This window comes from Silene latifolia, chromosome 6 (assembly GCF_048544455.1).
Source record: "Silene latifolia isolate original U9 population chromosome 6, ASM4854445v1, whole genome shotgun sequence".
Classification (NCBI taxonomy): Eukaryota; Viridiplantae; Streptophyta; class Magnoliopsida; order Caryophyllales; family Caryophyllaceae; genus Silene; species Silene latifolia.
In genome coordinates, this window is record NC_133531.1 from 125,036,047 (window position 1) to 125,062,436 (window position 26,390).

Here is a 26,390-nt window from a genome sequence, read left to right on the forward strand (position 1 = left end):
TGGGTTACACACCAAGCAATCAAACCCCGATTTGCGAGAGGGATACCAATCCAAACAAAATCTGTAAGGAGGGTGCCCTCGCCTCGTGCTCGAAAGTGATAAAAGCTCTTTGACGAAACAGAAATGTGTAACGTCAATGGTATGCTTGACTCAATCGGGATTCGAAACGCGGGGATGAGAAAACTCACGCCGACGAAACGAGCCAATTGGTCGAAAAAGGGTTAGGTCGTGGGCCCGGACAAGGAAACCCGACCGTGACCGTAATATCAATTAATGCATTCCAACCAAGACCTCGTTCGAGTCTCACCATCTAGGGATCACAAAGACGTAAGTGTCCTAGTTTTCCCCAGCGGAATCGCCAATCAGTGGGCATGGGCCACGTCTCGGTCTGTGGATTTGGGACCACCTACCGGTCCGCAGTCGCGGGCCACCTGCACGCCAAGCCAATCTGTGGACATGCAGCGGTCTTTTGAAAGCCACGCTCGGCGGCGTAAAGGTGCTTTTGACCGGATCGTTTTAGATCGGTCGGTTTCGTCTCGGTAAGGGTCTCGAAACGATTAGAGATGTTCGGAGTCGCCACCAAGCATTTGTGGGATGCCTGGAACCCGTTCGAATTCCACTTTATACCTCGGTAAAATCGAAGCACAAAGCAGCGTTTGACATAGGTACTAAAGATAAGGAAATTGTCCCTCTTTAGCATCCTATCTCTAGAATGACTCTCGTACGCCCTGGATAAGGTCGTCCACTATCCAAAGTTTCAGAGTAAGAGGTGAAGGTACGTATTGGGAAGCCCTTTAATCAGACACCCAATCCCGCCCGCGTTTAGCGGCCTCTACTGATCGATCTTAGTTGGTTGAATGCAAAAGTTGATAAAACGGTTTAAATGCATGAATGCGCATCCAATGATTTAAACCTAACATGCGAGAGCTTTCTAAGTCGGTTGATTTAATCCAAGTATCAAGTATAAGATGTCGAGTTGGATTAATGATTGATTTCCATGCAAGACGGAAATTAAACATCCATTTACCGTATTAGGTTTAGGGTGCATAACATGATCCATTTGTCTTAGTAAGGCATTTTGCAAATATGGTTTGAATAGTCATCTGATCCGTCCTATATCCGGGTTAACCGGAGTCGGGATCGTCCTAGACTAATGCTGGAAGGAAACAGGCCCTGTAACAGACGGCTAAAAGAGGCGCGAGCCAGCCGGCGGTGTAAGGGGCCTCCCTTTGGTTTTGAAAATGAGAAAGAAAAGGCCTGCTTGAGGCGCGGGTTAGCCAACGGTTGTATGCCGTGTTCTGAATGTTTATAAAACGTTATAATACGTGTTGAACATGGGTGTTTGAACCCGGTTTGACTTTGAAAGGTCGTTTAGACCGCATTTGTTGATTTGAAGAACTAGACTCGAATAATCATCATTATTTGATAATATTCGGTGTCGGGTTCGATTTGACAAACTTGACATGAATAGTTTTGAAAAATGATTATGGACTAATTGTTTTAAGTCCATTTTGAATGTAATTAGTCGATACTCGTCATCGTACCTGGGTTAAAATCCGGCATGGTATGTAGAACCAAGGATGATTTTGTGTTGGTGACTAATAAGCTTGCTTGAAAATGTGAGGAAATGAAATAAAAGGCTTTAAAATACCTTCTAAATGTCATTAACCAAATATTATCACCGAAACACGGATTTAACCGTCATGGTATGAGGAACCAAGGGTGAAAAATGTTTTATGGTTAAAACATGTGAAATGAAACAAAAAGGTTTCGAAAATACTTGAAATGGTAAAAACCGATTACAAATATGATAAATGGATTAAGGAAAATGACGAGAACAAACACGGTTGATCTCTGGTCTGAGTACCCCATTTAGGTGCGAGCCAGTTGGCGACCTAAGGGGCTTCTGCCTCAGACCAAAAATCAGTTTTGGCTCATTTATTCCATATTTTGGTTCATGTTATGCATGTTTTAGCATGTTAGAGTCATGAAACAAATTAAACCACAATAAAAGAGGATTTTTACACCCTCATACTTACATGTTTGGTTATGGCGAGTGACCGACGTAAGTGTAACAACTTGTTTGATCGGAAAAAACTCGGTTTAAAACCGTTTTGGTAAGTAAAAAGAGTGTTTTAAAAGTTTAGTGATGGTGTAGTGGTCAAAGTGGTAGGTCAAGTGGTTTAATGCACGATGACGGTACCAAACAATGTGTAAGGCTCATGTTTACGATCGGTAGGTCATAAATACGCGTCGGATTGTGACTTTAGAAGTCGAGTCGAGAATTTTAAGGGAGAAAAGAGGGGGCGGACACTCGCGTAAGTCTCAAATGGGTGGCATTTGAGGGGTATTTATAGGAGAATGAGTGGTTGTGTGAGTTTTGAGCGACGTGGCCGCTGAAGCGCTCAAAGAGGCGCGAGCCACGTCGCGGGTCTTGGAGCTGTGTTGTCGCTTTCACAACAAACGCAATCATGATTTGTTCTATCCTAGGTTTTGTAGTCACATGTTTGGTACTTGACCAACATGAATCCGGGAAAACTTAGAATAGAAGGCTTTGAGATATTTTGTTTTTGTGGTTGACTCGGTTTGACTCGTTGTTGGAGTCGAGATTTGAATTTTCGAGTCGGTTTTTGGTCCGGTGTCGGTGTTGACTCTAGTTAGTGTCATTGCGACCCCGTCGCCGTGCATTAAACACTCCAGGTATTTTTGAAATGTTTTATTTTCAAAATCGTTTTAAGTTTTCCGACGTAACGTTGTACACAAACTGTCGATCAAACGCCGCGATTCCAAAGCATGTTGTAGTCCGATAATCATCGGGTGTTTGTTGGAGTCTCAGCAGATACCGGGTATCTACAACAACCATTCCCACAATCAAGTACAACCATTCCCCACATACAAAAAAACATCCCAAAAAAAAAGAAAAGTGAAAACTATTCCCTTTCCCCACAAAATACAAAAATGAGCCTTTCTCCCTTTCCACAAAATACCACTTTCCCAAGTGCAAATGTTTAGGACGATTCAAATCGAATTTCCTTTACCAAATGGATGGAAGAAACAAGCGTTCACAATTTTCGACACGAGCAATCCTCTTATTTAATTAATAATGGGAGGGATTACAATTTCAACAACAGATAAAGCTCGACGAGTCTACAACTTATCGAAGCTAAGGTGTCAACTAACACACCTCACATAGTAAAACTAGCACAAAACACACAATAACTACCTAGTACAACATAATAAAAACTCACAACAATAATACAACATAATAATAAAGTGGGTAATGGAGGTCTTCACTCTTCCATTCTACCCTTGCCTTTTTCTTCGGGGTACATCTTCCCCTTGTTCTTCTTGTTGGCCCGCCTAGCATGGGTTTCTTCCTCGGAATGGATCCTCAACGGATCTAAAACGACGACGGCCTCCGGTCTAGCACAAGACCCCATATTCGAACCAAGATGAGCCAATGCACGGCCCACCATACTCTTGGGGCCGGAACTCCTCCTCTTCGGTGGTCTCATCACATCGGGAGTAGCTCCATTAACATACTCCTCAAAGAAGGCACGGTTGGCCTTGTCAACCTCTCGATACTTCAAGTCGACAACCTCGTCCTTACGGAATTTAGATCTCTCTTCCAAGGACGGAGCTCGTGACCACTTGACATAAGCGGGAGTCACCCATGTCGTGGCAACGGGGTTTGGCACCTCCCAAAGTGGCCGAGTGGCCCACCACCTTTTAAATAATTCCACGAGCTCCGAGTTCCGGAAAACATTCTCTTGGACAAGAGTATCTTGAGCGGGCACCTTTTGTTGACACCCCATTTGCCTCATGAGGCTTTCGGGATAAATGAAGGAAACAACCTTCAAGCCCACCACCATCAAAGAACGAGGACTAGCACCCGAAGCGGGCAACCCCGTGAAGGACCTCAAGTGCCACCACGACACCACCCAACGGATATGAGGACCACCCTCCTCCGCCAATCTTGCGGCCCAATAGGCCTCGGTGGAAGCAAAACTATCCGGGTACAACTTCTTCCTCATGGTAAGATGACGGAAGGAATAAGAAGAAGGATTAACCGGAGGCTCTACATACCTTAGCCTCTCCAATAGCCACACTTGGAGGATCCTTGGCGATCCGAAAGAGGGAGCTTCTCCACAAGAGCTTTCCTTGTCCAAAGCTTGGATAATCTCTCCAAGCACCAACCATGATGGATCTCTACCATGCTCCATTTGCTCGATCACATGGATGAGGGTCATGCTACCATGACATCTTGGCCCCTCCTTCTTCAAGACATCAACAAAGAGGTACACATGGACAAGGCAAAATGCAAGAGCCCTTCTCCTAGCAACCTCCGAGACATTAGCATCTAATCGATTTGAAAAGATGTTGATAAGAGCCAACATATCCACACCATGTGGAGCAAGAAGAAAGTTGATTTGGCTTGTTGACAAGCCCAACATGGAACAGAATTTCTCCTTGTAGCACAACCGAGTCGGAGGAATCACCGGAGCACAACCCGGCCACCCACCAATGACTCCAACTTCTTCGGCAAGAGGACAAATTTCACCTTTCGGGAAAACGAAAACATGATGTTTCGAATCCCAAAACCGAGAACATGCTTCAAGAAACGAAGGTTGCACCTTGACTTGACGAAGCACCAACAATTGACCAACTCCCATGCAAGCGAGTTGATACTTCTCGGGAGGCGACAAATCCCGGCACCATTGTCGCAATGAGTTCTCCAAAGCATCCATGAAATATTTTCGTGGAAAAAGAAGAGGTTTTGTAGAGATGATTTTGTGTTTCGGATGATGAAACAATGAAGCGCAAACATCCCTATTTATATAAAATGATCAGCCAATCTATAAAATACTATTAAAAGCCTAATCTAAAATAAATCCTAAAAGCCACATAGACAAATCCATGTAGGCTCAATTAAAGCCACGTCCGAATTGCGTTAGCCACGTCAACCCCAAATATTGCCATGTCTGACCAAATAGTGCCATCAGCATCATTTGTCATCAATTTCATTATTCCAACCCAAAGTATCAAATATATGCATCCCGTATTATACCTTTGATTCTCCTTCCCGTCGTCGGTATGGCCGGAAACCACCTGCCACAAGCTCACCCCGGTCACCGGCGGATGTTATCGTTGCCCGTCCACCGAAACACTCTACCCACCACCCATATTAATCCGTGTTATCTGACGGGAAGAGCCAAGCAACCGCCTCCTCTCGCCGCCGGCCAACTACCCTGCCGGGAATACCCATCTCGCCGGCCGATTTGACACGGGTTATTCCCGACTGTACTTCACGGCTGTGGTGGCTACGGAATGTCGACGGGTTTCAGGTACCGATTAATTAGTTCCATCTTTTCATATTCCTGTTTAATTACTTCACTAAATGTTAAATTGAATACATATTGAGGCACCGTCTGTCTTCCTAAACTTTCATCTAGCCATTATATGAATAAATTAGTTTGTTTATTGCATTCCCAAATTCATTCTCGGTTCGCATCCCTTTTCTTTCATTCTCACCCCGCTTTCAACGTCTCAATTTTTCCATGCCTTCAATGCTGCGTTATTCACCCTTGGAGGTATACACTTTGTTCAATTCCGTATAACCGTCTATTGGATTGTTTTGATTCAATTCCGTTTAACCGTCTGTTAGACTTTTTGCGTTGTCACTAATTTAACTATTGCGTTATTTTAGCGTACTTTGATTTTCTTGTAAAGTTGGTACCATTGTGAAATATTGGTAACCCGTCATTGAACGTCACAGAGACTATTCATATTGAGTTTGTGTACAGTTTCAAGACCCTCTAACAATGGCCTCAATTTTGTTGTTTGTTAGTATTGAATCTTATGTTTAACTTTTGACAGATATATCATATATCATATCCAGTAGGCCATTTTGACTTTCTTTTTGACTAAACAAGCTACACTTGTATAATGACGAGTAAACACTTTAGTACATGACTCGGGTTGATTGCTTATGCCCAGTGATTTTGAAACTCCTTTTTAAGTTGAAGCAAATCTGACTGGAGTCATGTCTGAGTTATTAGACAATCTTAAGATAAGACGTATATATCCGTCTCAAACCAGTAATCATTTATTCAAAGGAATAAGATTCCAAGAGTGTGTTTCTTTCTCACTCGATTTTACAATCATAGATGTTGTATTTTACAATCATAGATCATCGGCCCCATATTCATTTGTCTGGATTTAATAACTCAATAAATCCATACATAGAGATTACAGATTTACAGAAAAGTATTGATACAATGGTCTAAAATGTCTAAAATGGTCACATTTGAACATAAAAATGGTTCAATTGGTCTCACTATTTCAATGATTTCGTGAACATGGCCTCGAGTTCTAATGCTTATTGTTTTAGCTTCTTTCGTGTTATGATCTCTTCTGAGTTTGCTAGGTATTTTTGGGTTTCAGCTGAAGAATATTTGCATCTCACAACTAAGTTTCAAATTGTATCACAATTTTTATACGGACATTTATATTTTATAATGCTTAGTGATCTCCATTTCAGCAACTATTTCTATTCACACCCTTAAATTAGGTGGGGTTCTATGAAAGGTAATACCTGTGACTGTACAACCGATAATATGTGGCATTGTCTACGGCCGGTGTGATGGTACTACACAATATTATATTGATATCAAACTTAGTATTGGTTTTTCTCTATTGTCCGAATTCTCTAACTTTCTAACACAAAGATTGTTGTCCAATGTGCAGTAAACACGTGAAGACCAAAAGTTGTGGACAATCAGAGTAGCAGAATACGGAAACAATAACGAGCAACTGTTGATGCCGGTAAATCATGACTGTTAATTACTAATTTAGAGACTGTTTATCAACTTGATTTCTAATAAAATTGGGCGATCCTACTTTCGGTTTTTATCCTGCAGATTGACTATTTAATTTACTATCCTTTGCTATGTCCTATTATTGTTATTTTAGATGATGTTGACCCACCAAATGATAGTCTAGAATTTTAACCTAGGGTTGTTCTGCCGAATCAAATTTTAATGGTAAAATGACAATTGGTGTACAATCTCAAGTTCTTCTAACAATGGCCTCAAATTTGTTGTGTGGTTTGTCTACTCTCTTTCTATGTCTGCGAGGAAACATAGTTTGTTAGCATTCCTTTTACAATGAAAAATTATTTGAATTATGAAACAGTTTAGCCGTTTTTGATTCTCAAGGATAGTACTTTGACCATCTTATTTACCTATGAATACAATGAATGACTTGCATTGTTAGGAAGAAATGGAGCATAGTTATCGTAAAAGAGGCCGCCCACGGAAGAACAGGACGTCAGACGACCCTAATTACTCCAGCCCTAGCACCGTAACCCATAAGGCAGTCATTTCCGACCAAAAAACAAGTACGGTTATTCAACAATTTTTTTCCCCTCCCCGACGAGGTACTTATATCAATTTGAGCACATACTAAACATACCCTGCCAAACAGGTACCCTATCTGACATACCAGCGGACAATATGGCAACTGATCCAAGATTCCCCTTGGTAGCCGGTCAATCAACTCCGAACGCAAGCCTCCCGCCGCCAACGCAAACCGCTGGCAGCAACTCAGAAGTAAATGAAACAAACCCATCCAGCACTGTAAACAGTGCAAACAAAGTCGGTGATGAGGCGGAATACAGGCCACGTAAGAGAGGACGTCCATGCATTGGAATAACTCCAGCTGCTGCCAAACACGTTACCTATGCTACTGAGACGGCGGGGGTTGCTAGCGCCCACGTAAACGTACCAGGTGAGATAAGTTATAATTTTATATCACTATCCGCACACGGAGTTCACAAAACGTTTTAACATTAACTTGAAACCACAACAAAGCAGGTGTCGCAGACTCAACCTCTGTTCCTACAACTCAGGAACCGCCTAAAGCATCAACCAGAAATAAACCTGCAGGTACGCCCTTCTTTTTTCCCCAACATTTTGTAAAAAACGTAACTGAAGAGAGGCATGCAGTAAATGTGTTTTCTACCAACGCGTTAAATTAAACAGGCATCGCCCGCAAGGGTGTGACTCATCTCCATAGAGGCCGACCACGCAAGGCCAAACTACCAGGGAGCCCCCGCCAATGCCCGACGGACAGCAGCTTGCCCACAACAGAACCTTCAAGCTGTGAAAAAACCTCACCAGGTATTACGTTTGCCAATGCGCTTACTTACAAACTGATCTACTGAAATAATGTATATATAACAGTTGTTTAAAATTAATTCCGGGAAACATTCAGGCCCCTCAACTACAACCTCTGAGCACACAACTCTGGAGAGCACAACCTCAGCAGTCATCTTACCTGCAAGTAAGCCCCAATTCCTCTTATGCATTTATGACTATATAAACTGCTTCGTACTCTACTGTAAGTAGTGAAAAACCGTGAAATGTAACCACCACGAAGAGCAAACGAAATACGCCCTGTCTAAATTAAATTAATGTCTAAATTAAATTAATGCTACAAAACCAACAGGGAAATATTTAACAGCATGGAGCTTCGGAGGCCCTACCGAACTCTGTGAGTTTTGTGACGCCGTTGTCTGGAAGGAGGAATCCGTAGGCGAGACCCCCAAAAATGGCCGACCAAAATTCAATATATGCTGCCAAAAGGGGAAGGTCAAACTTACAATACTCAAAAAGCCTCCAAAATTATTAAAAGAATTACTAGATCCCGTTGGTGGCACACGTTCGGCCGAATTTAGAAGGCTAATCCGGTCGTACAACACTATATACGCATTCACATCCATGGGTGGCAAAGTCGACAACGCTATTAACAAAGGTGGTGCACCTTACTGCTTCAGACTAGGCGGCCAAAACCACCACAATATCGGCTCACTCCTGCCACCATTGGGGAAACAACCACGGTTCATGCAACTATACTTTCATGACACCGATAACGAACTAAATAACCGGGTGACATCCTTGAATGGGGAAGGCAAGAACAGCCTTCAACCGGAAATTGTGGAGGGCCTTTCCCAAATGATTTACGAGCACAACGAAATCGCAAAGGTATGCAAGATGGCCAGGGAGCGTATGGAAAACGAAGACCTAGAACATGTTCAACTACGTCTCAGGGCAGCCCGTAGCAAAGATGACAAACAATTCAATCTCCCAACAGTGAACGAGTTTGCAGCACTCATTGTCGGGAATGGGGAAACTGAAAAAAGGGCACGTGATATCGTAATCCACGAACGTGCAAGAGGGCTCCAACGGATCTCTGAACTTCACCCAAAATTCATGGCAATGCAGTATCCGCTAATGTTTCCTTACGGTGAGGACGGCTATAGATTAGGCATAGAGCACGCAGATGCAGCCACAACAAGCAGAAAGAAAAGAAAAACTGTTACAATGCGGGAGTATTACTCTTATAGGTTCCAAGAACGGTGGAAAAATGGGAAACTTATTGACGGGATATGTGTTCTCTGTGGGAGGTTAAGGCAGCAGTTTATGTGTGACGCATTTACGTGTGTTGAGGAGACTCGATTGGATTACGTCCGGCACAACCAAAAAACAATTAGAAAATACTCCCTACGTGGCTTAACTGATGCAGTCGCCGCTGGTGAAATAACCCCTGCTTCACTTGGTCAACGCATTGTTCTTCCCCCATCTTATCCAAATTGTTTCAGAAACCTCTTCCAATTATACCAAGACGGACTCGCTATATGCCGTTGGGCAGGGCCGCCGGATTTGTTCATCACTTTCACTTGCAACCCAAAATGGGAAGAGATCTCTGAATTCCTAAAAGCCATCCCTGGACAATGGCCTGAAGACCGTCCCGACATCCTTGCTAGAGTATTCAAAATTAAGCTAGATGAACTCATTGTGGACTTAACCAAGAGAGCTTTCTTTGGTGAAACACTGGCAGGTATTACGTAAAACATTACTTATATTCAGTATAACTTATGTTCATAAAAATATACAACAGTCTTATTTCTGGAAAATGAATAAAAACATAATGTCCCACCAGTGTTTTCTAAATACACTACAACCAGAAACACCACAAAATTCATTTGTTACCATCCTTTTTATTTTCCTTCCTACTACTTTTAAAATTTGTTTAGGTAAATCCTGCTACCCCCAACCCACCAAAATAAATTGAATGACTACATGCTGAATGTGATATTATATAAACTAAGGAAAACAAGTGATATGCTACTCTCCAGGGTTGATACCACCGTATAGGTAGCAACCACAATTTTAGCAAAATTTAAGCTGGTCATGTGTACCTTATTACTAACTTCTTCCATACCGCTCAGTTATTTATACAGTGGAGTTCCAGAAAAGAGGGTTGCCGCATGCACACATTTGCTTATTTTTGCGGCCTGAAAGTAAACAAACTGACCCATCGGAGATAGACAAAATTATCAGCGCTGAATTACCAGATAAAGAACAAGATCCTACAGGATATGAAGCAGTCGTTCAATTCATGCTACATGGCCCTTGTGGAGAGGCAAGGACCAGCTCACCCTGTATGGTTGATGGCAAGTGTTCAAAGTACTATCCAAGAGATTTTTGCTCTCACACATCTGTCAGCGACGACGGTTACCCTGTATATCGTCGAAGAAAAGATGGTAAAGAAGCGGAGAAGAACGACCACACTCTTGACAATAGATTTGTTGTCCCTCACAACATTGACCTATTAGTGAAATACCAAGCCCACTTGAATGGTGTAACAAACATAGGTCAATCAAATACCTATTCAAGTACATGTCCAAAGGGCCGGATATGGCACACGCAGGCCTGCATGAAGTACGTCCTCACATAAACGAAGGGAATGTAAATGAACAGATAGTTGATGAAATTGAAACATATCTTAAATGTAGATATGTGTCTGCTTCCGAAGCTTGCTGGAGGGTGTTCGCATTTGAAATACAATACAAACAACCGCCGGTCCAGCGCTTACCTTATCACTTAGAATTCGAACAAGATATTTTCTTTGAAGATTCCGAGGCGGCAGATGACGTCCTACAAAGAGTGGGGGATGCAAAAATGACCCTTACCGAATGGATGGTTACAAACCAAAAACATGAAGACGCACGCTCATTAACATACGCTGAGTTCCCCACTGAATGGGTTTGGGACAAAAACGGTAAAGTCTGGACAAGACGGAAAAAGGGTTACAAAATCGGGAGGATATACTTCGCTAACCCAAATTCTGGAGAGCCGTACTACTTACGTCTTCTACTAAGCATTGTGAAGGGGGAAAAATGTTTTGCAGATATCCGCACTGTGGACGAAATTGTACACCCTACATATAAGTCAGCTTGCAATGCTCTTGGCCTATTAGACGGAGACGAGGAATGGCATGTAGCCTTGACCGAAACAGCATCATGGGCAACAGCTCAACAACTACGACAAATGTTTGCAACATTGCTACTATTTTGTGAGGTCGCAGATCCAAAACAGTTGTGGCTAGATCACTGGAAAGAATTGTCAGACGACATTCTACCACGGCAGCAACGACGCCTTTGATACAGAGATGTGAAATTGAATGATGAACAAATTCAAAATTACGCTCTATTTGAACTTGAAATCATACTCAACAGAAGCGGTCGTAGCTTAAAACAGTTTGCTGACTTTCCAACTCCGGACAAAACATTGCTAAAAACAAGCGGAAATAGGCTAATACTGGAGGAACAAAACTACGACGCAGAGGCAATGGCAGTCGAAGCTGATCATCTTCAGAATGGATTGAATCCTGATCAACGCAAAGTATACAACAGTGTCTTAAATGCAGTTCACCAAAAAACTGGAGGGCTCTACTTTGTGTATGGAAGCGGAGGTACAGGGAAGACATACCTATGGGGAGCATTGATTTCGAAGATACGATCTGAAGGCCTGATTGTTCTAGAAGTAGCGTCGTCTGGAATTGCAGCGTTGTTGTTGATATCCGGTAGGACAGCCCACTCTAGGTTCGTAATACCGATTAAACTATCTGAGACAACAAGTTGCAGAATAGAACAAGGAAGTGACCTCGCACACTTGATTAGGGAAGCTTCTCTAATAATATGGGACGAAGCCCCAATGGTTCACCGCCATGCTTTTGAGGCTGTAGACAGAGCTTTTCGTGATATCATGCAGCTTGATGACCCTCGCGCAAAGGACAGAGTCTTTGGAGGCAAAACGGTTGTGCTAGGTGGAGATTTCAGGCAAATACTCCCGGTTATTCCTGGGAAGGGACGCGCAGATGTAGTGGATGCTTCAATTAGCAAATCAACTCAAATATGGCCACACTGCGAGGTCCTTAAACTACGAAAGAATATGAGAGTTAGGAAACACCAAGACAACCATGAGGTTGCAGAGTTGGAAGGTTTTGCAAACTGGGTTCTCGATATTGGAGATGGCAATATTCCAGCAACTGCAAAGGAGGGAGAGGACGAGAAAACGTGGATTAAAATACCAAAGGATATGTTAGTCCCAACTACAAATGATCCTATTGGCACAATCGTGAATGAAATTTACCCTGAGCTCCTTAAAAACTACACAGACCCCAAATACTTGCAAGGGAGAGCAATATTGGCTCCAAAAAACGAGGTGGTCGATGAGATAAATCGGTATATTCTCAGACTCATACCAGGTGAGGAGGAGATTACCAAAAGCGCTGACAGAATCTGTCCACTGACAAACGGAGGGAACATGGAAAATTTATACCCAACGGAATTTCTGAACTCCCTCCGTTTTCAAGGTTTACCAAACCACGAGATACATTTGAAGGTTGGATGCCCCATAATATTGATGAGGAACATAAACCCAGCTGCTGGCATGTGCAATGGAACTAGACTGATTGTTGTACGTATACGATCCCGTACATTGGAGGCTAAAATTATCACGGGGACTAATGTCGGCCAGTTGGTTGCAATTCCACGAATTGAAATGACCCCAACAGACACTAAATGGCCCTTCACAATAAAGAGGAGACAGTTCCCTATTAGGGTGTGTTTCGCAATGACGATAAACAAAAGTCAAGGACAAACATTTGAGAACGTCGGTGTTTATTTACCTGAACCAGTTTTTACACACGGACAACTATACGTTGCTGTCTCCCGTGTCACCTCTCGCAAGGGGTTAAGAATATGCATCCCACAAAAGGACGTGGATAGGGAAGAGGTAGAAACCAAAAATGTGGTGTACAAAGAAATTTTTGATGAACTATAAAACGGAGGCTACCCCGACGACTGACCGCGTAAGATTCTTAGCAAACTGTAACAGGTAACGGCTGACCTTCCTTCCTTTAATATGTTGACAAATTATAAATACTGAAACGTAGTTTCCGTCCTCGCCATGGACATGCTGATAGTAAGTTGTTTGTCGCTTTTGTATTGACATTCTATGATTATATTATGCAGGTAATGCACTCAATGTCTTAGAGAAGGTAAATATGTAATTCCAGCTGTTGTCCTCAACCTCAGTCACGATGATTCCTTTATATATGTTCCGAGGTTGGCTTTATATTGCAGATTCGCCCATATTTTCTTCCTTCCAATTAGAATCAGGTATTATATTTAGCAAACTTATTTCTGGACGGCTTTTTACGCGTCGATATTGATCCTTACACCATGAAGTCGCTTACAACTATTTGTTTACCCATGATTTATTCTTTTGGGTGGTTGATTTTAAAAGTAGATGATCAAACAAATACATGCGAGAATTAAAGAAAACTAATTGAATGTGTCTTTCATGCAGTGAATCAAAGCCGTTGCCGCAAGTATGCATGAGCCCCCCAATGATCTTTAATCCTGCAAGACTACATCAAGGCCGCCATATGCTAGGCTCTCACCAGTGTCAGAGTTAATAAGCATAGACCATATATACGCAAATAATGTAGACTCTAGACATAAACGGAAATATCAAAGTGTTAATGTTAAGAAATTGTATTGATTATTACATGTGTTTTTCTTTATTATTCTAGAAGGGATTATGCATGTTGTTTCGATGTTATATTTGTGTATTCTGAGGTATTCTCAATTGTTGTGGGATTTTGTTCGAGTAGTTTTGAATCGAAAGTATTGATCTTTAGCGTTATTATTTTATGGAACTGAGCATGAGTGGGATTTGAAATTCAATTGGTGTTATTTACAAATCGATTTCTGGACAGTAATGGGTGCTGTCGTAATGGGTGCTGTCGTACGCTGGTAAGAAAAACGGGGAGGTTAGGACTGTTTTAGCTTTATGCTGTGAGAATCAACCGTTATGAGTTGGATAAGTGACATAATTTAATACTCACGCATCTTTCTCATCAAATGTCTTTAGTATTTCCGGTATTAGTTATCTCATCAAATTTTGGATATGTATGATGTAATTTGCACGTACGACAGTTTCAGAATTCTCATATACAGCTATACAAGATTTGCATTCTCATGTACAACCACACAGGTTTTGCATGCAAATCAATACGAGACAATTTTGCAAATGACTTTCAATTGGTGCAAAACCTAATGTGAATAAAAATACCACAACCAGTCCAGCTGCATTATGATTGCTGTTGGTTAACCATAATCATATCGCGGATATATTAACCAGGGGCTGTGCAACTATTCGGGTGGAATTAATTAAAAGCTATAATAAAATTGACATTTTAATAGATTATGAGATACCCTCAACCCAACTATCTGGTTACTCAAATCAAGTTCTCGTGGTAACCTTTTATCGGGTGTTCCCAAATAATCAAAGTGCACAAAGAACACGTGGAACTGACAGGCTCGACGGTGGTAATGAATATAAACACACACAAAATTAACACAAATACATAGAGGAAATAGGTAACACAATATTTTATTCAAGTTCCTAAAAACAAACGGACTAATGTAACTACATCAAACGTGTCAACCCAAGAAACCCACCCACCTATTATTCTCCCAATCGAGATGCGGGCGCATCTCGTAGTTAACATTATACGAAACCTCATTATACATTTCAAAAAATATCTCATAGTAACCGTCTACACCGGAGACGTCTATAACTCGCCCGGTCCACCACCCATCGTTGACAAACACGTCAACGAGATCATAGAGACCATACTCCATCCTCGCAATGAAAGGGGCCAAAGGGCGTATGTGCTCAACCCTAATAACGTCTCTTAGAAGGCGAGAACCAGTGGGTGTCAAAAGCTGATGAAACTCAATATACACTTCAGCGTCTCCCAATAAATAAATTATGGTTGCAAGAAAATAGGAACCAATAAAACCCGGCTCGGGAAACATCACCTCCACTACGTCACCAACGCTGTAACGGGCCATTGCAGGAACAAGAGTCAACCTGGGAAATAAACAACAAATGAAAAGGAAACAAGAAAAAATATGAGATGAATAAGACATGATATGTATGGAATAAAATAGGTTATCTATATATATACATATCAAGCACCACCAATTAATTAATTAATGGAATGTAAGAAGACAAGAAGGTCAAATAATATAAGTGTATTGATCAGTAGAATTAATAAAAGAGAATGCAAACAACCACGAAAATAAAAACCAAGTCTTAAATATACAACACAACCAAAAAGCCAACGTTACAAAGAGGAGTAAAGCAGAGATATAAGAGTACTTCCTAACAGTTAACCTAATTTATTATTCAATACAATGATAATAAAAACAAACAAAATAACCAAAACAATTAAAATGACCACTACTACTAAATAATAAATAACCAGGACAACACAAAACGTACAATAACACCAATGTAAGCACCATTAATTGAGAGGAATAGTAAATAAATAAATAAAAAACTGAAACATCAACAACAAGCAATTTAGTAGGAACAAAGGTCATATTTAAAGAGGTAATACAATTATAAATTAAAAGTAAATTAATAATCACACACAAACAGTTGATACTAAATAGCAAAAAAATATACAGTCGTAAGGAGTTAAAAAAGAAAAAGGACAAAAGGGAAAACATATAAATTAAAAGACAAAACCTAAAACTAATCTACGAGAATTCTATATACATATAGCAAAGGATAAACTGTCCATAAACATCAACTGAAGGTTTAAGTCAGAACCTTAATTTTATCCACCAGCAACCAATGAAATATGTAAACCGGAAAAAAAGCATGGGTCACTGACTCCACTATTACCCAATACGTCAATTCAGTGAACTTTTACATATTTTAAAAACATTAATGAAGTTCACGTCTCAAACGTCCAAACCTTTCAGTAAACAAAGTTTAACGTACATGTGACTTTACAAACAGAAAAACAAAAGGATTACTATGCCACGTAAAGAAAAACCTAAAATTCAGTCAATATTAGAAAACCGGAGGGAAGGAGCGTTCATTTATTCAAAAGGATCAACAAAATAATAATAACAAAAGAACACTGAAAAGACAACATTCACAAAACAGGCTTTTCAAAAAATAAGAAAATTGCAGCTGAAAAACAATAACTACGAATAAATTAATTATACCATATAAGACACTCTAATTACTAACTACCATAAAACCACCAGTTACAGACTTTAAAAAAGGGAAATACAAAAGGCCATTCATGATAAGAATATATAAAAACTAATAATAGCAGAAGTAAAGAAGCTTAAATGCCTCAACCAAAAAAACAAAAAAAAAACAAAAAAAAAAAATAAGCAGAAAAGGGAATACCACAGAAGCAATAACAGTCAGATCAAGGATAAACCAACGGACACAACATAAAACATATAAATATGCATACCAAATACAACTACCACATTACCCCAAAAAAAATATTCAAAAATAACTACAAACAATAAAAGATAAACAACAAAATGGCACCTCAAACTGTCAACATTGCAGGCATGGTCCCATCGAAATCGAGATATCAACTCACAGCAAGAGCAACACGTATATGGGAGGTCGCAGCAAACCAAAGCGCCAAGCCATTATCCCTCGACATGATCCTGCTCGACACACAGGTATTACTCACAAACTCAGAAATAAAACTTTAGTAATGAAAACTAAGACAAATAGCAAAAATGATATTAACCAATGCATGAAAACAGGGAGATCATATACACGCGACAATCCCACAAAAGTGGATACGCAGCTTCAAAGATGACATACACGAAGGAAGAATATATGAAGTCGCACACTTTGAGGTTGCAAAGAACAACAGGAGTTATAGACCAGTTCACACCAATGAGAACCTAATCAAATTCACACCTTTTACATCCATCGTTGAGAAAAGAGAAGACTCAATCAAAATAGAGAAACACAAATTTGAGTTTCACCAACTGGAATTGATTCACGAAAGGAACAACAAGACGAACTACTTGATAGGTAAATTACCAAAGGTAACACAAAGGTAAGAGAAAATTAACACCGCCAATAAAACAACTAACATGTTCAAAACACAGATGTCATGGGCGTCCTAACTGGGGTGGAAAACAAAATAGAGGTACGAACAGAAAAAGGCAAAACAGAGATACGAAACATCTACATAGAAGATGAAAGGTAAGACAATAAACCACACTTTAAAACAACGTATAAAAAAAAAATACAAAAACCTGACAAGCATAAGTCACAGACAGAATGAACTCAGGGCCACATTATGGGGAGAGGCAGCAAACTTCACCAACGATGACGATACACGAGATCCGGGAGTCACCCAGACAATTGTCCTCACATCAGCAAGGGTAGCCCGATACAAAGGTAATAAACATTTAAATAAAACAAGCAGCCATAGCAATATGGAACTAACACAAAAAAAAAACCGCAGATGAATACCAACTAAGTAGCACATACGGAACAAAGGTCTACATCAACCTCCAAATACCGGAAGCAAAAAACCTACTGGAGAGGTAAGAAATACAAAGGCAAGAAAAACAAAAGACAAAGAAGAGGAAATAAATTTTAACTGAAATATTAAAACTAAATGAAACAGGATTGCAAAGCCAAGAACTGTACAACGCATAGAAAACAACAAACAAGAACAAACGGAGGAAGTTATGCTGGCCAATAGGAAAACACTAATGGAGCTCACAGAGATGGACCAAACTGACCCGGTAAGCACCTTGAAAAAATTATTTATATCACGCACAACACGAAAAAATTGACCAACTGTAAATGACCAATGACAAATAATTTAATAACAAAAAAACAGAATCAAACTTTCACATGCCAAGGGGTGATATCAAGTGTTCGCACCGACGTAGAATGGAGATACATATCCTGCCCAACATGCAGAAAAGGCCTTGACGCAGACAATGTCTGCCCAAAATGCATAGAGGAAATCCAATACCCAACCCAAAGGTAAAGCTAAAGTACCACAACCACAAAACAAAACAAAAAATAACAAAGTTAACAAAATTATTGCCACAGGTACAGAATACTTGCGACACTAGATGACGGAAACTCGGAAGCAAACATTGTCATCTTTGATAAAGAGGCAGAAAAGGTTATCGGAAAACCAATTGCAAAGGTTCTAGAGATCTACGAAAAGGTAAACAACATAGACATACATGGCCACAACTTCGAGGAAGCAAAAATAAAACAAAATTAAAATGCAGGAAAAAGGGAAGCAAAAGGTGTATGAGATTCTCCAAGACTGCGTTGGGAGACAATTCACATTTAAAGTCATCATCGGAACAACAAACTACGGAGACAAAAGAGAACTGAAGGTAGTCAAAACATACTTGGGCGACGAACAGAAACCGGTAAGAACAAGCGCTAATATGCGAACAAACCACGTACAAAACCCAACAGCAACTAACATAGAACTTCCAAAATACAGGACCCAATTACTCCAGCAACAGGGATTGACATGGTCATGGGGCCAAAAACACCTGAAAAAGACAAGGGCAAAACAAGTGAAGGGTAAGTAAAAACCAATCAGCAACAGCTCACCAAATGACTAACACATAGACAAGAACCACGCAATAATACATAATCAAATGACAGGAAGGATGTGGAAAAGGAGACAATAGAGCCGGTGGAAGACAGACGAGAGACAAACAAGCGACAACGTCGTGAGAAGGAACCACAAGCCGACCCGGCGACGGAAGCAACACATGCTTAACAACAACAGAGAAGCAAGTCAAAAGACTAATGAAAAGCAGACGACTGAGACAACCACACAGAGCAATGCAACTACTTATAAACTATTAATAAAACCAAAAGGATCAATTATAACAACACTAGAACTATCTTTCAAACCTACATCAGCAAGATCATCAATAAGATTAGTAGCTATTAACTATTGATTTACGACTTACTAACATCATGCATGCCTTGATCAACGACGCGGTCACTATGCGGGTTTATGTGGACAACTCCGACATGTCCAACGCGGTTTTCGGACCAGCGAGTCCCTCACGATTCATTACTTGCAGCTACAAGAACCAAAACAATTTATACACTCACATTACCAACGCCAACAACAAGTAAACTTCTCCAAACACGGACACATCTCTCAAGACTGACGAAAATCGAAAACCTGATTTACCCAACTACCGCTGATACAACGGATAGTTGTGCAAACGCCGATCCCAAGTTAGAATAAACTCATATGTACAACAAACACAAATTACCCAAAATATTAACAATCATAATTGCTTAGAGGGAAGAATAAAGAGGGAAGGAGGAATTGGGGAATACGAAACTCAAGATCGGAAACGGGGTTGAAGGAAGAATTGGGGATCTAGAGATGGCAATGTGTTGTACAGCGGGATTAATTGAATTGGGGATCTAAAATGAGAATAAAGGGTGACTGGCGGGATTAATGAGATTGGAGATCGGATAGGGCCTTATTTTCAATTACATTACAAAAAAAAAAGGTTTTACTATGGGGTACCCCTCAACTATTCACTTTTTCACGGTGTACCCTTGCGTTTTCCAATTTATCGCTTGTACCCTTAAACTCTATTATTTACCACTACCCGTGACCATAAGAGTTTACTCACTTAATTTTTGACGTTAAATGAGTACGTGGCAAAGATGAGTTGGATTTGTTTTCTTGATTGTACTGTGTTTGACTTGTACACCTCTTCAATTAAAGATACTATAATAAAACAAAAACCACCCTTCTTCAACCTCATGTTCATACCAATCGAACACCATTACTCCTCCAAACAAACTGCTCACCTTAAGCTATAGACATGCCTTAACCTCCACCCTTTATGAACCTTAAGTCCCCCAACCTCTTCATCCGTGGACGATCACAAAAAATTATAATCAAAACTATGCCCATCCCTTCCCCTTAATTCAGTTGCTTCCGACCTCCTTATCTCCCTTTCACCCAATTTTCTTAACTCCCTCCATTTTAATTGGAGAAATTCCCTTATTATTAAGCTCCTTAGGAAATCAAATGAATCAATTCATCTTATCATATGCCCTTCGATACCTTTGGAAAAAGGAAACTCAAATTAAATTATTTGGCCTTGGTAAAGGATATTACTCCTACAAAGTGGAAAATGGTATTGATTTGGAGAATATCAAAGTGAATGGACCAGGGTTCATTCATGGGCACTACTTGCATGTTCAAAACTAAGGAATTAAGATGGAGGGATATTGTGAGTAAGATATAAATATGAGATTGAGGGAAAACTATTAGCACGAAAAGACAAATTCAACTCTACTTTGCCACCTACTCATTTAACGTCAAAAATTGACGGATTAAACTCTAATGGGCACGGTTAATGGTAAGTAATAGAGTTTAAGGGTACACGCGATAAATTGAAAAACGCGAGGATACACCATGGAAAAGTGAATAGTTGAGGGGTACCCAATAGAAAAAAACAAAAAAAAAAGAATTAATACCGGCATTAAATCGTAGACACAATTCAAATATAAACCAAAACATAGATGGTGTAGCTTCAAAAACAACGTACCATATATACATTAAATAATCTCGAAAAACCGGGAAACAATAGACGTTCAACCGTATCTCCTATCATACCCGTACAAAAACACAATATCAAAGTTTAAACCTCAACCATACCAAAAACAAACGAAAATTACCCGTCCAAATTAGACCAACACTATCCAACTTCTCATTTACACGATCGCCGGCACCAATATCATCGCCCCGGAGAAACGGAAAATAAAACCATAGGAGTATCTATTGTTCTGTCCAATGGTATTATGTCATGCAAAACCAACAACTACAAATATATTGAACTATAATAGAATAGAGAAAAAACAAAACAACCTACAAGAGAAAGATAAATAGCACCACACTAACGAAACAATACAAGACAATCAAAAAACAAGCCCAAACAAGAAACTAAAAACAAAGAAACCCGTGATTCCCACGGGTCCCAAAACTAGTTTTTCATAAAAAGGGGAGAGCCGGCTTCCATCGCCAGGCTGCTCGCGCCTCTTTGGACCTCTTCCAGGATTCCCGCTGTTGACTTGTCTCTTTCAACTTGTGCTTTCTCCTGACACCTCAAACCTCCCGCCAGGAAGCTCACGCCTCTTCGGGATGATTCCGGATATTTTGTGTTTCCTCACACTCACATTTCCTTGTTTTCGCGTTTTACGAAATCCGACACGGTTTTCATGACGCAGCTTTAAACATACGGATTTTTCTTTCTTTTTTTAAGGGGGGAAGGGCTAGTCGCCCCGATCCAACGTCGCCCCGATCCACGTTGGATCGTTTCCATGTCAGTCGAATTCCGTAAATTTTTCGCTTTTTCGCAATTCTAAAATCAAAATCGAAGATTGATAACACGACATCAATTTTCCTCAAAAATTCAAGCACTCACAAATTCAAGTCTTGACCTCGAAAGCCAAATATACTCGCAAAAATCCTTTTCTAAAAATTCTTTCCTGACGGTCTGAGTTTGAATTTTTCGAGTCAATTTTCAATAATTTCGATGCAATTTAATTCACGACACGAGTTAATTGCTCAAATTTTCAAATCAATTCCTTTTGAATTCCAAACGCGACGATTTGTCACGGAATTTTCAAAATTTCAATTTTAACTTCAAGTCATCTTGGTTAATTTTTGTTTTTCAATCAAATACTTCTACGTGTTTGCATTTGTGTACGTGTGCTATCTGTTGCCTGTTTTCTACACTAATGATGCAGGAACTGGTGCAAAGCAAAAGGGGAATCAAACAGCCGACAGCGCTCCTCCGAAACACAACACAAAAAGCCAAAAATCACAAAATAAACCACAATCCAAAAACACATATACAAACCGCCTCACGCGAAATACATCAACAAACGTCTATCATACAGACACTGGCCTAAAACAAACGTCTATCATACAGGCACTGGCCTAAAACAAACGTCTATCATACAGACACTGGCCTAAAACAAACGTCTATCATACATACACCGGCCTAAGACAACGAACTGGGGGCTATCCGCCACCTACCGAACTAAGCACTCTCTATCCTCTCAAACGGAAAAGAAAGAGAGCAACATAGAGAACAGGGAGCAACAACGGAAGCAGAGGTGGTTACCATGATAGTAACACCTCGTTCCTGCTCCACGACAAAAAGAAAAATGGTGCCTGGCAGATTTTGGACGACGCGATGATCGAGGCTCGTAGCTCAGCGCGCTACCCCGACGTTGGCCTCCAATCGTCAGAATTCGAGGATGAAAAGGGATCAGGACAACGGATATTACCCCGATGATGAACCCCACTCAGCTGAATTCAACAACGACCGAAAGCGATAACGTGGGATAACACACTCGTACTGAACCCCACTCATCGGACGTCCGGACCTCCGCAGGCAACGACCAACGATCGATACCCGATCATTGGCCAGGCAAAGGCCGCCAGGCAGAAACACAACCAAGCCTGTTGTAACACCCCCATACTCCGAGTGCCTTACCAGGACCACTCAGGTATGAAGACATCACCATCTCGGTTGCCCGAGGTATGATAATCAAATAGACAAAACAGAAACAACATTTATTATAAGTAATTTAATGAATAAGTACAATCCTCGAAACCAAATCAAGGTACAATACATTATTCCAAACTGTGTTTTCTCAATCGAAATATAAATAAATACTAAACTACGGCGGAAGACTCTATCGTCATGTCGTGGCCATCCCCACTATCCCACGCGTATCCAAGATATACCGCTAACAATCGCTCACCACCCCGAATGGATCACCACAGTTTTTAAAACATTTAAACGGGTCGATTACTAATCACACAACTCAATATACATCAACAATAAGATAAACAGACAGCTGAACTGTCACACACACACACACACCACCAACCAATTCCCAACATCTCAATACCGATCGTCCCCTTTGGACCGACCACTGCCATGGGGGACCGCAGCCGTTCCCACCTAAGCCCCGCTCATCGTACGAGCGATAACCCTGTCCCATTAATGTGCACATCCCCTTTCGTGGCGGGTTCCACGAAGGGCGAAACTAGGGCGTGAGATCACTCCCGCAAGTGACCCCACTCAGCCGAGAACGCATCTCGAGAACCATCACAACCGATCACAAACACAATCACAATCACAATCAAACAGCTAACTACAGCACATCACCAATATCCCATTATGGGACTAATACCGAGTAGGAAATCCTACCTGGAAAGCACAACACGCAGACGGTATCTCAATTTGCCTCAAAACGCCTCTTCTATGAACTCTCCTCCTACCATACAACACATAGATACTACTATTCAATTACTATTCATAAAAACCCCCAATTCCTAAATTAGGGTTTCACTAATCTTAACAAAACATTATAAAAATTATGCTAGAAGCTTACCCTCGACGCAAGGAATCCAACAACACGAAAAACAACGAGAATCGACCGTCGAACTCGGAATCGTTAAGGATGCGATTAGGAAGAAGACAAGTTGCTTTCTCTCTTAAACAGGTTTTAGGTTTTGTAAAAAGTGATTTAGAACAAAGACGAATTGGTTTAAATACCTTAATCGCGTAATTAACAAAACCCGAGAAAACTCCCCGTAAAACCGGACACTCGATCGAGTACCCAAGGTACTCGATCGAGTACCCCTTACTCGATCGAGTGCCCCGACTACTCGATCGAGTGCCCAACAGTCGAAACTATTTATCTTCGCAACTTGCCCTTACTCGACAGAGTAAGGGCTACTCGACAGAGTACCCCCAAGACATATAAATACGGAGTATTACAGTCTTCCCTCCTTAAAAAGAACTTCGTCCCCGAAGTTCAACCCATACATAAAAACAAACATGCTAACTCGATCAAGACACAACAACGTAACTAAGAACTCGAAACAAAACTCCAACCCAAACATGAACTCGTAACACCAACTCCACTAACTATTCCTACCTCCACAACATGGCTCACGATATCGTATCAACTCCACATATATATATCTCTCATGACACCAACTCCATACATAACCAACTACCATCCTCCAACGCTGCTAGCTCCATAATATCATCCACTATCAAATCCAAAATCAAGACACTCATAGACATCAAACGGGATGTTACATTCTACCACCCTTAAAAGGAACTTCGTCCTCGAAGTTTACTCACACTCATAATCTCATCATCCAATCACACTATCGAAGTATTCTCGCATTCCTAACATCAAACTACTACAAGTACGTCCGTGACCTTTTAACACTATCAACCACAACATATACAAATCCATATCTTATGCTACACCAACACTCTACTTTCAAATATACTACCATATGCACACCCATCAAAATCTCTTTTATCACATCCTACTCCTCTTAAGATAAATGTTACGTCCTCGTAACTCACTAATACTAAATACTAGATACATCTCATTACTCTCTTTACCACCACATGTGTAAGATAACCGTTTATAAACCAAACACTTACCATGCATATATCCAAGGCTCTCTTACTTAAACATTTCTCATAACTCCACTCATTTGGCATACCACCTAACCTATACCATAAAACTCGTAGCAAAATCACCATACTAACTCTCCATTATTTCTGCAAAACAACATACCTCTCTATGTAAGGCACTTATCTCCCAGAAGCATAACTCACGATCCACACTCGTTACGTGCACTCATTCCAGATCCTCAAGTTCTTTCCTTCATTACCGCAAAACTCATACATAACTTAATGTGACACTAATTCCCTCAACACCCTACACTCACTGTCCCAACAAAAGATTATGAACTACCGGCCGCTTTAAGATCATTACAACACATGTTCCACGAATCATTTCCCATTACCATGTCTACTAAAGCCTTATCTAGAACAAGATCAAAATTACTGTAACAACCTCTCACAACCGTGTCCCATTAATAGAACATCACTATACCGTGACAACAACGAAAACATATTCAACTCTATTTCATATCATACTCTACCTCATTCTTAACTTAACCTGGTAAAGAAAACATCAATAAGCAAGACAACTGTCTACATGTTCAACCAAAACTCACAAAGAACAACAGCAAACAAAACAACAATCTATGTATAACTGGTATGCACTTTCAAAAACTCGTATCATAATCATCCCGCCTACTCCACCACAACCGGTGACGGCATCACAACACCGCCACCAACAGCCACACCGTAGTGCGAAAATACCCGCATCACAATACTAAATATCGTGCCCGGATCACCACCCGAGACACCACAACCACATCGATAGACATCACAACTACATACAATTCCATAAATACTGACTCGGAAATAACCTTTCGGACAAGAAAACTTACTCAAATCCACTTTACTCAATCACAACGCAACATATTATATGAATAAACAGATAAGCATCTCATGAACATCATCTCTACCATTTCACGGAATACACATGTGTTATTAATACACATAAAATTATAACTAGCCATGTCAAATTAATCAAATTATTACCTTTTTGGATATCATTCAATTAAATTACCGTGTCCAACATATATATTCTGAACATTCATAAAACAACTTTATAATTATCACACCATACCACTTCTTGTGAGGTCGGAACCTCACACAAACATTTACACATATCATAGACCCGTAATCACAACCAACTAGTCAATCCCGACCACGTAAGTTACCACTCGATAAAGGTTACCTGTCGCCCGAGTTTAACTCATATGCCCCTCATAATACATTTTCCCGTTCGCATAACCATCACTTCATGCCAAGTATAACCATACCATTAATATTCAATCACTAGCGCTCGCCTTCTATAACCACATCTTATACTTCCTTACAAACATTCATATCAATCCGGCCTTTACAAAATCAACCTCTCTAGATGTTGTCTTTCTTATCTATCATCACCCTTAACCACTAGTGACAACACCACAATACCACCACTGCTCGTATATCAAACCTCTTACACTCATATCAAAATAACACGGTTTTTCTCCTATCTTTGGTTAACATCCCAAATAACGAACATCAAACCCATCAACAAAATTACCTCAACATTATTCCCAATACTATCTTATTTGTATTGTCATCCAACTCTCCA

General features: G+C 40.5%; 3 protein-coding genes across 3 annotated transcripts; 2 read left to right on the forward strand and 1 right to left on the reverse strand.

The window, feature by feature from the left end:
* Window positions 1-8,780: 8,780 nt before the first annotated feature.
* LOC141588614 (uncharacterized) lies at window positions 8,781-11,507 on the forward strand. The gene is made up of 3 exons (XM_074410046.1): window positions 8,781-9,900; window positions 10,292-10,784; window positions 10,859-11,507. The coding sequence occupies exons 1-3, from the start codon at window positions 8,781-8,783 to the stop codon at window positions 11,505-11,507; spliced, it is 2,262 nt and encodes a 753-aa protein (XP_074266147.1).
* Window positions 11,508-11,693: 186 nt separating this feature from the next.
* LOC141588615 (uncharacterized) lies at window positions 11,694-13,190 on the forward strand. The gene has a single exon (XM_074410047.1). The coding sequence runs from the start codon at window positions 11,694-11,696 to the stop codon at window positions 13,188-13,190; it is 1,497 nt and encodes a 498-aa protein (XP_074266148.1).
* A 1,667-nt stretch (window positions 13,191-14,857) lies between these two features.
* Window positions 14,858-17,181, reverse strand: LOC141588616 (protein AGENET DOMAIN (AGD)-CONTAINING P1-like). Its single transcript, XM_074410048.1, has 3 exons — window positions 17,169-17,181; window positions 16,837-16,906; window positions 14,858-15,290 (listed from the first exon to the last, which is right to left on the reverse strand). The coding sequence occupies exons 1-3, from the start codon at window positions 17,179-17,181 to the stop codon at window positions 14,858-14,860; spliced, it is 516 nt and encodes a 171-aa protein (XP_074266149.1).
* Between the last annotated feature and the right edge of the window lie 9,209 nt (window positions 17,182-26,390).

Bases quoted from the DNA above. Each gene is read 5' to 3' on its own strand.
- LOC141588614 (XM_074410046.1), top strand. From the start codon at position 8,781: ATGGGTGGCAAAGTCGACAACGCTATTAACAAAGGTGGTGCACCTTAC. The intron at 9,901-10,291 runs GTATTACGTAAA...CATACCGCTCAG, and splicing joins CTTTGGTGAAACACTGGCAG to TTATTTATACAGTGGAGTTC. The intron at 10,785-10,858 runs GTACGTCCTCAC...TCTTAAATGTAG, and splicing joins CACACGCAGGCCTGCATGAA to ATATGTGTCTGCTTCCGAAG.
- LOC141588615 (XM_074410047.1), top strand. From the start codon at position 11,694: ATGGCAGTCGAAGCTGATCATCTTCAGAATGGATTGAATCCTGATCAA.
- LOC141588616 (XM_074410048.1), bottom strand. The intron at 15,291-16,836 runs GTGAGTTGATAT...TTTATTTCCCAG, and splicing joins ATATACGTGTTGCTCTTGCT to GTTGACTCTTGTTCCTGCAA.